At 45.4% G+C, this 14,026-nt stretch overlaps 6 protein-coding genes across 6 annotated transcripts; 2 read left to right on the plus strand and 4 right to left on the minus strand.

Moving 5' to 3' along the window:
* Positions 1 to 91: 91 nt before the first annotated feature.
* N7495_003833 (uncharacterized protein) lies at positions 92 to 455 on the minus strand (the record flags this gene model as incomplete). Its single annotated transcript, XM_057206484.1, has 2 exons — positions 92 to 253; positions 378 to 455. The coding sequence occupies 2 exons, from the start codon at positions 453 to 455 to the stop codon at positions 92 to 94; spliced, it is 240 nt and encodes a 79-aa protein (XP_057064164.1).
* A 723-nt stretch (positions 456 to 1,178) lies between these two features.
* On the plus strand, positions 1,179 to 1,487 carry N7495_003834 (uncharacterized protein; the record flags this gene model as incomplete). The annotated part of the gene is made up of 1 exon (XM_057206485.1): positions 1,179 to 1,487. One exon carries the CDS (start codon positions 1,179 to 1,181, stop codon positions 1,485 to 1,487), a length of 309 nt encoding a protein of 102 aa, XP_057064165.1.
* A 350-nt stretch (positions 1,488 to 1,837) lies between these two features.
* On the minus strand, positions 1,838 to 2,405 carry N7495_003835 (putative prefoldin subunit 1; the record flags this gene model as incomplete). Its single annotated transcript, XM_057206486.1, has 3 exons — positions 1,838 to 2,006; positions 2,112 to 2,278; positions 2,376 to 2,405. The coding sequence occupies 3 exons, from the start codon at positions 2,403 to 2,405 to the stop codon at positions 1,838 to 1,840; spliced, it is 366 nt and encodes a 121-aa protein (XP_057064166.1).
* A 1,942-nt stretch (positions 2,406 to 4,347) lies between these two features.
* N7495_003836 (uncharacterized protein) lies at positions 4,348 to 5,436 on the plus strand (the record flags this gene model as incomplete). Its single annotated transcript, XM_057206487.1, has 1 exon — positions 4,348 to 5,436. The coding sequence occupies one exon, from the start codon at positions 4,348 to 4,350 to the stop codon at positions 5,434 to 5,436; it is 1,089 nt and encodes a 362-aa protein (XP_057064167.1).
* Positions 5,437 to 8,252: 2,816 nt separating this feature from the next.
* On the minus strand, positions 8,253 to 8,738 carry N7495_003837 (uncharacterized protein; the record flags this gene model as incomplete). The annotated part of the gene is made up of 2 exons (XM_057206488.1): positions 8,253 to 8,296; positions 8,600 to 8,738. The coding sequence occupies 2 exons, from the start codon at positions 8,736 to 8,738 to the stop codon at positions 8,253 to 8,255; spliced, it is 183 nt and encodes a 60-aa protein (XP_057064168.1).
* A 67-nt stretch (positions 8,739 to 8,805) lies between these two features.
* N7495_003838 (HMG-box domain-containing protein) lies at positions 8,806 to 10,148 on the minus strand (the record flags this gene model as incomplete). The annotated part of the gene is made up of 2 exons (XM_057206489.1): positions 8,806 to 10,038; positions 10,095 to 10,148. 2 exons carry the CDS (start codon positions 10,146 to 10,148, stop codon positions 8,806 to 8,808), a joined length of 1,287 nt encoding a protein of 428 aa, XP_057064169.1.
* Positions 10,149 to 14,026: the final 3,878 nt, after the last annotated feature.

A 14,026-nucleotide genomic window follows, 5' to 3' on the forward strand; every position in this document is an offset into this window, starting at 1 on the left:
CCATTGCTATTATAAGTCAGTGAAAATTGTTCGACCTCATATCTGTTTCGCCGAAGCCGTATATACAGTCCTATTTTTGACCAAGGTGACATTAGAACGTAAGCCATTTCTGAAATGTTGGACGAGCTGACTCAGTGCCTTGCAGTGACACATTCCTTCCAATATTTCCATCCACATTCCGCACATTCAAGGTGCGTCGAAGCATTCCACGATTTATCTTATTGGCCCCACCGCCGGCTTGGGCAGCAAACGCCTATGAAGAGGTCTGGACTTTGGATGTTCACTGAAGAGAATCAATTGATTCCTCTGCATAACCCGAAAAGAGACATACCAAAGATTTACCATCAGTTCTCTCCCCAATTCAATTATATTCAAACCGTTGCTCCCGATGACTTTGGCTTATCGTTTGAGGTATCCACATGGTACCATTCTACGGCATCAACTAAAGCGATCATATTCTGCATATAACTATGACATAGTACTTTCAAGGACCCTGGGGACCACAGCATCGTTGAAGTTTTATAGAAAGTAAAGGGTTGTAAGCTGGAGATTGTCCCTACTACTTCTATCAAGTTCATGAAGCGCGCAACTAAAGCCCGTCGCCAAGGGTTCATGGCAGCATGGCTTTTATAATTTTGTGGCAAAGACTTCAAATGCTCATAATAACAAGATATTTAATGCCGTTGCGATATCTTTACAGCAGGTTGATGAGCCGAGCACGATATTTCAATACGAAATTTTTCCTCTAGGGCTCCAGCTCTTTCTCAATAGACTTTACTAGGAATATTAATCTTATTGAGTGATCAAAATGCCTAGTAATCAATTGAGACCCAACTTCTATCTATGCCTTCAACTCAATCGAAGACAACCTGCAGCCAACAGTTCCAGCCCCGAAAAAGCATTCACGAACTTTGTTGATTTCGTGGAGTTTTGAGAGCCGGATATTGCAGACAAAACAAACCCCATGACAATTTCAGCAACCAACAGACTACCAAAGTATTAGTGCCATAGTGTCAGGTTCAAAATGGTGACAGGGTATAAATGGTTACAATAACGAAATGGTTACAATAACGAAATAGTTATAAATCCTAATACCATTTACTTATTGACACTGTTTGGCTATTGATACTATTTGAAACGTGGTACTAAATGGTTGCAAAAAGACCATATTTCCCCATATGGACTACATCAGACATTGTGTATTTCTCAATGATCTCTACTCCTACGCAAATAAGCGTCATAATCCAGAAGGGGATGGGTTGGCTGTATTCTTGCCCAAATCTGCCATGATCGTTTTTCGAATTATTATTAGTGATGCGGAGAGGCAGGTCCTGGAGGAACATGAGAGGCTGATAGCTTTGCCGGGCTTTGACGAGATGCAGCGGGCGTATTTGCAGAGAACTATCGAGAGTATGACTGTTAGTGTGATGTATCACTCTCCTGCTCTTCGATATGCTAGATTTACGGGGACTTTGCTGGAGGTTTGAAGTGAGCCTGGAGGGTGTGGGACACATGGAGAAACCCAATTGATATGTTTTATTATTTCTAGTATATCGTATTTATAGCCTGCTTGATCGCTAGATAAATGCCGAAAACTCCTGGGTATGCAACGCCGGTATAGAGTACGGAGTACAGAGCATGCTGTTGAAGAACAGGTTCTAGCAAGGAGAAAAGGGACCGGCTGCCCATATCCTCCTCATCGATTCTCATCGATTTCCTATCGGGAGACCGAGACATGTGTCCAGCGAAACACACCTCGCCCACTCACGATGAAGCAAGTGAAAAGATCTGTCACTAGAAGTTTTTTTTCGTTGGAAATGGGAGTACGGTATCACATTCATGCCCGTCCACCCGACTTAATGATCTGGTTAAAGTGCTCTTGGCTATTCTTCAACGTGGTTTCGTGGTAGTGCAGCTTCTTATCAAGATTGGAGATCTCGGCAGTCGCCTCGGCGCTCTCGCGGGTAAGGCGCTTGTTGACAGCACCGATGGGAACATTGACGAACCTGTAATAAAGAGTAAGCAAGATTCCAGCGAAAAATAGAGAAATCAAGGGTTTAATTTGGATTGAGTAGAGTATGGCCTGGGCAAGGGGTCGGAGGTTTACACACATCTTTCCAACACCCTCGTACACTTTTGTTTCGGAGGACAACTCTGACAACTCCTTGGAAGTCAATTGCATCATGCGGATATCGCGCTGCTTGGTTGTGATCTGAGCCTTCGCGATGTTGATTTGTTGTTGTGAGGTTATAGCGCGGGCTTCGATCTCCTGCACGAGCTATTTTCACGAGTTGTTAGTTGATGTGTCGGGTAAAAATCATTTGGTGATAATTGAGCCATTGGCCGAGACAATGTGGTGTGCAACAGTTATTCACCTTTTTTAGAGCTTCGTTGGGGATAGACATGTTGGTCGGTGGGGTTGTTCAAAGTTCCGTAAGGAGTGAGGTGGATGTCCAGCGGGTGGGATGAGAGATAGGACGGAGAGAAATGATGGAGGTGAGTTGTAGCTTCGTAGGTGTGATTTTTATTGTCCCTGAGTGTTGAGGGGATTCAGCAAGATGAGGTCGTTGGAACAATGAAGATAATGAATGCGGGGCTACACGTTGGTGCCTTGATAATAAGGCATAAGTGTGCCCTAGTTATGTCAAACAATCGTTCTTACTCGATAAGACTCGTTCATAATTAGTACCCTTGAAAGATATATTTCATTGAGATCAGGATCATCAAGCATAGAATTTTGTTAGACATATAAGACTAGACAGGTTCCTATCGTCTCTGCCTCACCGTTTCAGGCAAATGGGGCCTGATTGATGGTCTCCAGGGCTCGTAATCAAAGTCGACGGTGTACGAGGGAAATGGTACAAATAAGAATACAGGATGAATCGAAATCAGTTTCATAGAGCTCGGCACAAATATTCGCATGTTCGCAGATGTTCGCATGTTCGCAAGACCTATCATATTTTAGGATATATATAACTATAGATAGTTCATTGTTTACTATTTTAGAGTTAGAGCATGCATTATTAACTATTCCTCCCGATCTTTAAGTAATTTGTCCCCATCCTTAAATACAAGACTTAGACTGATCATCAGACTGATGATACTTGACTTTACAGACATTGCGAAGTAACATTCTTTCTGCATTAAGCTCCTTAGAATGCTTCTTTGGGATTTAATCTTGTAGAATCGAACTTGAATTGGCGGGAAAGAAAAAGGAGTAGAAGGGCTTAGAGTAGAGGGGCCTTGGCTAGCTGAATCGTCTGGATGATCAGAATCAGATTGAGGAATCTGAATCATCCGATCACTTAGATCAGCTTCATCGTCACTTCCACCATTGAGGCCAAGATAATTCCATTCATATCGTGCCCGTTTAGGGCTTTGGGTATCACTCATTTGAAAATGACAAAATGAAGTGATATAGTAATAGAAAAAAAAAGAAAAAAGAGAGAAATACTTTTAGCCCCATCATATTATTACTAGAGGCGGTGGCAGAATTTATGCGAATATCTGCGAACATGCGAACATTACCACTAACTACAAATGCAAATGCGAACATTCTAAAAAATTGCGAACATATGTTCGCGCCGAGCTCTACAGTTTCACCATTTTACTTTCTTTCTCAACCCCTATTTTATAACACGCTAATCCATCTCTGACTTAGCTTTGTTTCAAGGATTGAATCGTATTAAAAGTGTCAATGGTTAGAATACCGCCTACCATTTGTAGCTTAGCTTACTGCATACTGCCCATTTATTACTGCCGGATTGATGCCTTACGCACTTTCCAACTAACAACAATACTCTCGTCTTTACCATTCCAGACCGCTTTCCGTATTCAATTAACAAAAAGACAATATCACGTGATACCACTTTCTATAAATTACTCGTAATACGTTATACCAAAATAACTGAGTCCAGCCTCTTAGCTTGCTCATTTGATGACTTCCTTTATGCGTGCTCTATCTCTTACATAGCAAAACTTCTATTAAAGGTGTAGGTAACATGTGCACCTTTTGAAGTATTGAGTGATATATCAAAGTATAATTATAAGATCTCTGGAGAAATAAATATTTGAACCTAGAAATAGAAGTTGACGTGTGATATTTGAGAATTGGGCTTTTTAAGTATTCAGAAACCGAATGTCCGTTTCCTATTCTTCCTCCGTTTCCCATTCCTCCTCTTCCCATTCAAGTAATGTTCGCGCATTCAGTAAAGTCTGTGGATGATTTGGGCCGAGTGATTGTCTCTGTTTAGCTATACAGTTTCTCAGCAAAATGATGGCTTTGGCAATATGACCTGAAGTTTCCCAGGTAAAGGCGAGGTTGGCCATACTGGTCAGCGTGTCGGGATGGTCCTCGCCGAGCTTCGTCTTGCGAGTCTCCATCACCTGCACCTCGAGCTGCTCGGCCTCCTCCCACCGGCCCTGGTTCCAAAACGTCGACGCCAGGTTGGCCATACTGGTCAGCGTGTCGGGATGGTCCTCGCCGAGCTTCGTCTTGCGAGTCTCCATCACCTGCATAAAGAGCTGCTCGGCCTCCTCCCACCGGCCCTGGTTCCAAAACGTCGACGCCAGGTTGGCCATACTGGTCAGCGTGTCGGGATGGTCCTCGCCGAGCTTCGTCTTGCGAGTCTCCATCACCTGCACCTCGAGCTGCTCGGCCTCCTCCCACCGGCCCTGGTTCCTGTACGTCGACGCCAGGTTGGCCATACTGGTCAGCGTGGAGGGATGGTCCTCGCCGAGCTTCGTCTTGCGAGTCTCCATCACCTGCATAAAGAGCTGCTCGGCCTCCTCCCACCGGCCCTGGTTCCAAAACGTCGACGCCAGGTTGGCCATACTGGTCAGCGTGTCGGGATGGTCCTCGCCGAGCTTCGTCTTGCGAGTCTCCATCACCTGCACCTCGAGCTGCTCGGCCTCCTCCCACCGGCCCTGGTTCCAAAACGTCGACGCCAGGTTGGCCATACTGGTCAGCGTGTCGGGATGGTCCTCGCCGAGCTTCGTCTTGCGAGTCTCCATCACCTGCATAAAGAGCTGCTCGGCCTCCTCCCACCGGCCCTGGTTCCAAAACGTCGACGCCAGGTTGGCCATACTGGTCAGCGTGTCGGGATGGTCCTCGCCGAGCTTCGTCTTGCTCGTCTCCATCACCTGCACGTCGAGCTGCTCGGCCTCCTCCCACCGACCCTGGTTCCTGTACGTCGACGCCAGGTTGGCCATACTGGTCAGCGTGTCGGGATGGTCCTCGCCGAGCTTCGTCTTGCTCGTCTCCATCACCTGCACCTCGAGCTGCTCGGCCTCCTCCCACCGGCCCTGGTTCCTGTACGTCGACGCCAGGTTGGCCATACTGGTCAGCGTGTCGGGATGGTCCTCGCCGAGCTTCGTCTTGCTCGTCTCCATCACCTGCACCTCGAGCTGCTCGGCCTCCTCCCACCGGCCCTCTAGCCAAAATGCTATTGCTAGCATACTTGAACTAGCAAGAACATCTTCATTCTCAGTATGAAATAACCTTATTCTTTGATCTCTCGATTTTGATGCCATTTCTCTTGTATCTGTGATATTACCTATTTTTGACGCATACCATGCCCCCCTATAAAGTAATGTAGCCCATTTTTGCTGATATGTAGTTGATGATGGCCGTTGCGATATTGCCGATTTAACATGAGGGAAAAACGCCCTACAATTCTCCCAGTTCTCATACTCCCCGGTGGGAAACTCTTCGTAAAGGGTGCTAATAAATTTATCTCTCCACTGGTCTCTTTGTCCATGAGATTTCAACCACGCGTATGTAGTCAGTTGCACCAACCGATGCATTGTGAAGAAATTATCCTTCTCACTAGAATATATAAAAGAATAATCTCTGAGTGTCATAATATCATCCTCGAAATCGGGTCCTATATCAGAATCAGATGTCTCTCCGTCACTAGAGTCATTTGAAAGGTCTGAGCTTGGTGTATGAGATTGATATCGAATAAGATCTTCTGGTATTCCTTGCCGATCGAAAAAACTCATGAAAGAAAGCAGCTCTGCTGCAGATGGCTTAGTTTGGCGTATATAATCGAAAGATATTTGCCACGTCACCAGGATTGAATTCTTTGCTTCCCAGTCCCGGTGGAGGTAAGTCGCCTCTTTCTCAAGAAGCTTGATTGCTTCACGGTCACTCGCTTGAAAATCTCGGAGGTACTGGGACACTGAATAGCGAGGCGCCCGATTCCGAATAAAGCTGGCTGCTTGTACGATTGCTAGAGGCATATACTCGAGTATATCCACTAACTGTCGATTCTCCTGGCTTTGACTGTCTCGGCTCTCTCCTGATTCATCAAGCTTTCTTTGGAGAAGATTTAGCGCCTCAGACCTTTCCATGGGTTGGACCTTAATCAGGTCCTTGTGATCGACCATTTTCAACGCTACTTCTCTCGTCCGGCTTGTGATGATAATCGACCCATTTCGACTTCTTGGGACATATTCTAACAGTGGCTTCGTTGTGGACCTTGTTGGGTCTTTGGTCAGATCTTCCTGGCCTACCACTGGAATCGAGCAAAGAAACTTGTCGTCGTCGACATTATCAAGGATGCAGACCCATTTCTCTCTCTGCTCATCTCGGAGCCAGTTCTCGACCAGTTTGAAAATATTATTTTTAGAATCCCGACGACCCGGGATTTTGACCTGGTCCGCAATGTCCCGGAAACTTTGCTCGAACCGGGCTTCGTTGCTCGCGTGCACCCAGAAGACCCATGTTGCCGGCGATTCAGATCGGACTTGATAGGAGTATTCTATTGCGAGTTGCGATTTTCTGTAATGAATGAGTACTGAAAATAATCAATCACAGCAGAACCGATCTACACTTACCCAGCACCACCAAGACCAATCAGCGCTATTCTCGACCCAGGGACTGAGTTTTTCTCACGGATCTGATCAAGTAGAGCATCACGACTAATAAAGTCTGGATCGCGCGGGAATGGGACTGTTGATAGTGGGTTGGGTGGAGTTTCCGGTCGCTCTAGACAGCCATTAGTGCCTTAACCTTGTTCGATTCCCTTCAACCTACCCGGAAGCACGTGAATTTCCTTATTAATCGGGCCATAGTTTACTCCAATCTGCTGCCCATGATTATTGCCCTGAAATGATATTGATGCCATAATCAAATTAAAATGTAGTTTTCATGAGAAGGGCTGTTGCCTGACTGTCAGCTGAAGGAGGGGCTCGTCCTCGGGCTCACTATCAGGTGACCCCGCAGTGCTAATTCATAAGTCACAGTCTGATTACTAGGGCCAGGGGTAGAGTAACTGTAATAGGCATAGCGTATTTCGAAAGAGGGTAACAGGTTCGAGAAGGAATCTCTGTGTGTAAGTGGTGAAACTGATTTCGATCTTGTAACTGGTAGGGTCTTTCAAACTCGACTGAAAGATCAGGGCTCAAAAAGAGTAATTGACTAATAGTCAGATGAATGAGCTTTCAAGATTATGCGTAAAACAAAGACTTGACTCCAGACTGCAATGGTCTCTGTTCAGCCACCTGAGCAGCTTTCTCACTAAGGAAATACTTTAAGATATGCCAAGGCTTAAGAAGAGGTTGAAGGAGGCATAAATTATCGCGTCAAGCTCCAGAGATCCCTTCTAGGATTTAGAGGATAGAATCAGCTGACCAGATGGCTTGCGCATCAGAAGATTCAACACTACCACGACGAGGTATTTTAGCTGAGTAGTTCAAAGGGAAAGAACTTTCAGACTCTAAAAGCCTGCCCAGTCAGAAACAAGTGGCATCATAATCTAATTCTGTTGTCGTGCATACGACCTTAGTGATTGGAACGAATTCTTGGGCTTCTTGGGCTGCTCAAGGTAGTAGAAATCGAAGAGAATTAGATATGGACACAGAGATAAAAATTATGAAGAGAATTATTAATTGCAAGAGCCCCTCAGATAGATTCAGATGGAAGAATGGGATTAAATGTCAAGTTGAATATACGCCTCATTATGAAAATGGTACAAATACTTGGACCAGCATACTGGGCCCGTGTAATCCTAGCCGTCTAGTTATCACAAGTCCGATGACCTTCAAGAGCCAGTACATTAATAATGAGCCGCCCAGGTGGTTATAACGAGTGTCTTTGATGGCATTGGACCCAGGAGACTCAAAGAAAGCCCGGAAACGTACTGTAAACCACTGCAAAGCATATCTTGGCATTTTACCTCCCAAGCAAGCAATGGATGAAGAGGATATGTGAAGAAAACTATGTTTTGAATAAGAATTATTGCATATTGTCAATTGATAGCAGCATTCCGCCCAAGGCCCATTCCTAGACATACTAGAAATCTATGGTATAAAATGAAAATGAAAAAAAACACCAGAGCCCCTGATTCAGTGATACTTCGTACTCATCTCACACCAGTGAGATATAGTGTCCAGAGTCTTTCTAAAGATCCACCAGTCAAAAATCAGGAAAGGAGAGACAAAAAAAGGAAATAAAAGGAAATGAGAGACATAAAATTTGATATAGAGCCAAGCACCTGTTGTGTAACCAATGGAAATAAGAAAAAACAGTAAAAAACAAGAAGAAAAAGAAGAAAAAAGAAGAAAAGAAATATAGGTAAAAAAAAAAAGAAAAAACTCTGCACAGCACCACAGCACCACAGCACCAGAATGCTATTTCCCTGGGCTTGATTTGTAAAGTCTATCAGCGTGGCCATCTGTTCTACCTTGCTCAGCCAGGAGCTCGGTAGTGAGCTGGTCAGCCAGTCGTGTGCCATTATGATAGTCAATTTTTTGTATCGTATCGCATTGGTTTCGTCGTAGTCATTGCTCTTCACCGGATCCCTAGTAGCCTGAAGCTGGGACCTGGTCATTTTCAAGCCACCCTGTCTCAGCCATGGTCTGATCGTGCGGTCCGCTCCATGAAGGGCTTTCATACGCATCTCCATGGCGTTTGAACGGAATTGGGCTCGAAGCAGCCGTTCCCGCAGTGGGCAGGTAGACATGATTTTCCCAGCCTGAGTAAGTGTTCTGTGGTGGAGCGTATGAGGGAAGGTATTCTGACTGGGGATCATAGTCGAGCAGCCGGGGGTCCATGTCGACTTTCTGATCCATGTGCTCTGGTACCATGTAGTGTAATTGCGGCTGAATTAGGTCGTCGTGGGTAGCACCTGGAAGTCCAGCCAGGCTGCTTGAAGCGCCGTACTGCATCTCAAGTAAAGGGCCATCACGGCGGTAATGAAGATCCTCAACATGGGCCATATCGTCCACTGATCCAGAAAAAACCGTCGGATCGGGGTAGCTTGTATTCCAGGGGGAGCTGAATTCGTCATGCAGAATTACGGATTCATGACCTGCAAAAGGCGAGGAGTGTCGGCTCATCCGCATCATGTCAGCATCCAGACTTCGAGATCGGTGATGAATGCTGGCCAGCAGGTATTGATCTTCCCAGTCTGAAACGCTGGGGTCGGGCATGATGGAAGCTGGCGGGCTCAACTCGCCTACTCGTTTCGTTGTGGCCGGACCCTTCTGTGGTTTGAACTTGTAGTCAGGATGTGAGGCTGCGTGGTTGTCACGCTCAACCCTGGCTAATTCCTCATACTTATCGCGGATGCACTTCGGCTCTAGAGCCCAGCTCTGGCCAGTGGCGCGAGAGACAACCTGGTGATTGGTTTGGTGCAGAAGTCGCTTGGCACGCTCTGCGTAAGCAGATCGATACAACATGAATGAATTCATTGGACGCGAAATCTTTCCCTTTAACTTGACCTCTCGCTGGCGCTCTGCTAGTGAACGCATTACCCAGGCATCCATATCCTTGATAGGAAGGTCTGTCATATACTTAGTCAACTCACTCAGTGGCACTGAGAGAGGCGGCTCTCGGGAAGCTCCCTTGGAGTCTCTTCTTTTAGGACGGGTCCGCTTCTCACGGGGAGAACGGCTCGGCTTTGCCTTGGAAGTCGGGGTGCGTCGTCGGGGAGTTTGAGGAGAGGCCCATGAGGGTGAAGTTGATGGCATCCGACTAGAAATCCCATCTTCATCGGCTAGTTGAGGTGTATTGGCCTGACCGGGAATTGCCATCTGCAACCAATCAGTACATAAATACCATGTGAAATGCATCAGGATGAGGAGCCTACCGGGTAAGAAGTTGGCATAGAAGATGAATAGTAAGCTGGAGGTGAGGCATACATTGGCTGATATCGTCAGGATTTGGGCTTTTTATATTATATCTTAAAATGAAAAAACTCACCATAGACGAGGCTGGTAGAGCTCCATACATCTCGGGGTGTTCCATACTATTGCTGAAAGAGCTGTATAGAGGTACTTGAGGATATACGTAGTATCCCTCCACTGACTTCTCAATGCTCAATTCATTCTCTGTAGAATTAGGGGGAGAAGGTGGAGGGAGACCGTTGGCAACAATTGACATAGTGCAGGAGATAGATTATCTTTGGACACAGAACCGATGAAGAGAATTGTAATAGTCCAGACCAAGATATTGTGGACAAGGGTAAATATTTCCAAGAGAAGAATTGGAAGAAGGGAAAGGGGAGATCTTTTTTTGCTGCTGTCCTACACTATTGTGAGCACCCATTTGTCATCTCCTGAGAGGGCTCAGGCTTCTTAGACACTTACTCACGTTGAGAAAGACAGGTATGTGAGACAAGGACAAAGTAATGGGTTGGGATTTGAAGTGGGATAAAGTTGTTTGGTAAAGAACAAACAAAGTTGAAAGCAAAGAAGAGAATCCACTTTTCCCCAGGCGGGTGCTTTGAATTAAATAAGGAAAATCCAGGTCTTAAGAAGGTAAGGTAAAGTGGGACCATTGGGGGTATGTAGAAGAGAGGGAAAGTGAGAGAGCCTTGCAAATAGCCGGATGAACCATTCCAGAGACTGAGACTGACTCCAGAAGAAGAGAGAAGCTGGATACAATACCGATAGCGTGGATCTACTACTCTTGCCTAGCTGGGCTTAAATCCTCTTTGATTATTTTATTTTTAATTTCCATTTGATCCATAATTTTCAATTTTCTTTCTTCCCCGACATTTACATTTCTATTTTTTTTTTTTAATTCGTTTCTGATTTCTTATTTCTTGTCAATCTTAGCCCCCCTCTTGTCACCATAGTAGCTGTCTTTGTTCTCCCTTCTATGATTAGCCAATGCTTTACTTTTTTCTGATTGGACTATGTTATTTGAGAGACTAGCCTTTACACTGACATATTCCCCTGGTATAACATCCATCTCTATTCTTAAGATATCACTTTTTTCTTTGTGCCAAATATGGATCATAGTACTGAATCGAGGTAATACCATTCAGATTGAAGACCAGAAAGAACTAACTTGTATAGGTAGTAGGTAAATTCTAGATCTATATGGATGGATATGGATTGGGTACACAGACTATGGGCCCTTACGAACCTTACCACGCCCGTTGGAAAGGGACCGGGGATGTAATAGGATAGATTGGAATCCGGATAGGAGATTAGAGGATGCAAAAATAATTCATTAATCCTGACCCCTAAATGATGGCAAATTCTACGAAACCCTGGAGCTTGCATTAGAGGGAATGCGGGAAAAGCAATCATGCCCTATATGCCACTATGCACTTAGTATGGAGCGCAATAGCCGAGTGAATCATAAGCTAGGTATACTACCAAATTATCTTCCAACTACTAAACTAGTCATTTCCCAAGGTTCAGTTGAATCAGATATTCCAAAATTCTACATTAGGTATCATCGGCACTTCTACCTCATGCCAAGATTGGTCCAGGCTGGAATACTGGGGGCATCGAGAGCATGGCTCAGAAGTGGAGATAAATCGACGCCTTGAACCAGGTCTTTCCTGACAGCCTTGGATTCTCCACTTTAAACCGGCAACCGACCAGACCTCCTATCGAACGCCACAGTGCCTCTGATTGGTAATTCCATTGGTTGGTTGATGTATCCGACAGGCCTAGAAGCCTCAATTTCGTAATAATCCTGGTCAGCTATTAGCACTGAACTGATCAACTAGATTCTCTTATGCTCGTGCTCCGATCTTCGTATATCGTTATGCGCTTCGGGGTCTTCTAGTTCACGCGCCCTGATCGATTCCCAAAGACAGATCTTCGCTCTGCAGCCCTGATCAAATAATCACGTGGACGGTTGATCGACATTCCGACGTTAAATTATGGAGCATTCCATATGGTATATCACCATATCACCATATCACCAGATTCAAATCCCATTACTCGTTATATACAGTAACATAACCTACATTACTCTGGCACGTACCAATCTTTACTACCCTTAGCTATATTCTTAGCTCCGAGTTCAACTATGAAAACCGGGGAGATCATCGGCCGTACCAGCGATTTACAGCAAGGACCCGTGCTCCAACCCGTTTTACCTTCGTCTCCATTTCCCCAGGTACAAAGAACAATGTACATCATATTCCCCGGGTTGAGTGAGGTCAGACTCAGGTGCCGGGGTTCGAATGAGTCTTGAAACCCTTTGACAGTCGGGGACCACTCGTCCCAATGTGGCAAAATTCTAGGAGTACGGGGATTATCCAAAGTTTCTTGGGAATGGATACAGTTTATGTCAATTACTCTTGGTCCCCGATGGCTTGTGCAGGTCCTCCCGTCTGCATCTTCAAACGTCGTGATCTTGTTTCTTCTCTTTGTTTACTATCTTCACCCAGCCTTGGAGAGAGTGGAGGCTTGCTGTTCCAAACTCACTCCTGCCATGTGGTCGACAAAGTGAAGTCCATACGTCTGCAAGGTCGGGGAAAACGGGTTGTCAGCTCTTTGAGCTTATTTGAGACGTGCCTAGGTATTAGTCAGTATGGCGTACTCTGCTCAGTGTGCAGTCCACATAAAATTGACATTGACAGTCAATCTGTAGTGTGCATTAAATTGACATAACTATTGGTATTTGTATTATAATGTATTCGTCTATCTTAGTTTACCTAGTAGATGATTTCAAATCAAATACTTCCGGGGATATAACACTCAGCACTGTCCAGGTGGAGTGCTCAGGCCCTGGACTAAAGACGATCCCTGCAGGTCTACCGTCTGCCCCCAAGTAGATTTAGAACAAGCCCCACTCCTATTACTATATTCGCACTCTCGTTCAACCGCCCCTTCCAATTCTTCTGGAAGCAGGTCTGTGTGTCAGGGGAAGAAAGAGACACAGGCGCTAAATAAAGCCACACGGTCTGCTGACCAGTCATTCGAGGCGATCTGAGGCGAGCTGTGCCGCGCCAATTCTGCCATTCTCTGGTTCTTCTCATGAATCAATAGGTGTCTCACTATCAACCATACTACTTAGTACTGTATCGTTCTGCGGCTCGCCTGTTCCGGCGAAACGTGAAGCTTCCAAGGTTTGAAGGCATTTCAACAGGATATTCATTTCCTTTGAGGTCTACCATATGGCAAAAAAACGGCCAAGAAAAAGCTCCAGTGAAACCAGAAACCGCTGCATTGAAAGAAAGTAGAGGTCACCGTCGGCAGTGTCCCCGATCTGAAGTCTTTTTATCTCCATAATTATGAAAAGTTACCAAGGAATCAAAAGCCAAGAGTAACTGATTAGGAGTCGTGCAGAATGCTCTCCGTGGTCCTGCGATATCGCTCAGGTGCGACAGGGATCATGGTTGGTCAAGCTTTCATTTGTGAGAACCCGGCTTGCCACGTTTTCGTCCATCTTGGTACTAGAGATCATTTGGATACAAAGACCATGATAATAGACGCAGGGGTAAGTATATGAGATATCATGTCAAATGTCTGATTTGGTGGGTGGCCAAGAAACGGCATATAGTAGATACATCACGAGAACCCTGAATCCTTCCTACTTCCTACTTGGGACTTGATGAACATGAAGTCCTGGGGGATGAGTGTCATGTCATTTCTACAGACCGCTCTTTTCTCATGCCGTCTTGGTAGAGATGAAGGCGATGTGAGTGAGCCGGAGTTTCTGCGGCTGCTTGTTCTGTTGGTTTGCATTACCCTTGTCCAGTTTTCATACTCTTTTTCCTCATTTCATCTTCTCTTTGCAACCACTGGGATATCATTAATTCTCTTTTTTGGA

The sequence above is a fragment of the Penicillium taxi genome (assembly GCF_028828555.1).
Source record: "Penicillium taxi strain IBT 34144 chromosome Unknown utg000003l_segment0_segment0, whole genome shotgun sequence".
NCBI lineage: Eukaryota > Fungi > Ascomycota > Eurotiomycetes > Eurotiales > Aspergillaceae > Penicillium > Penicillium taxi.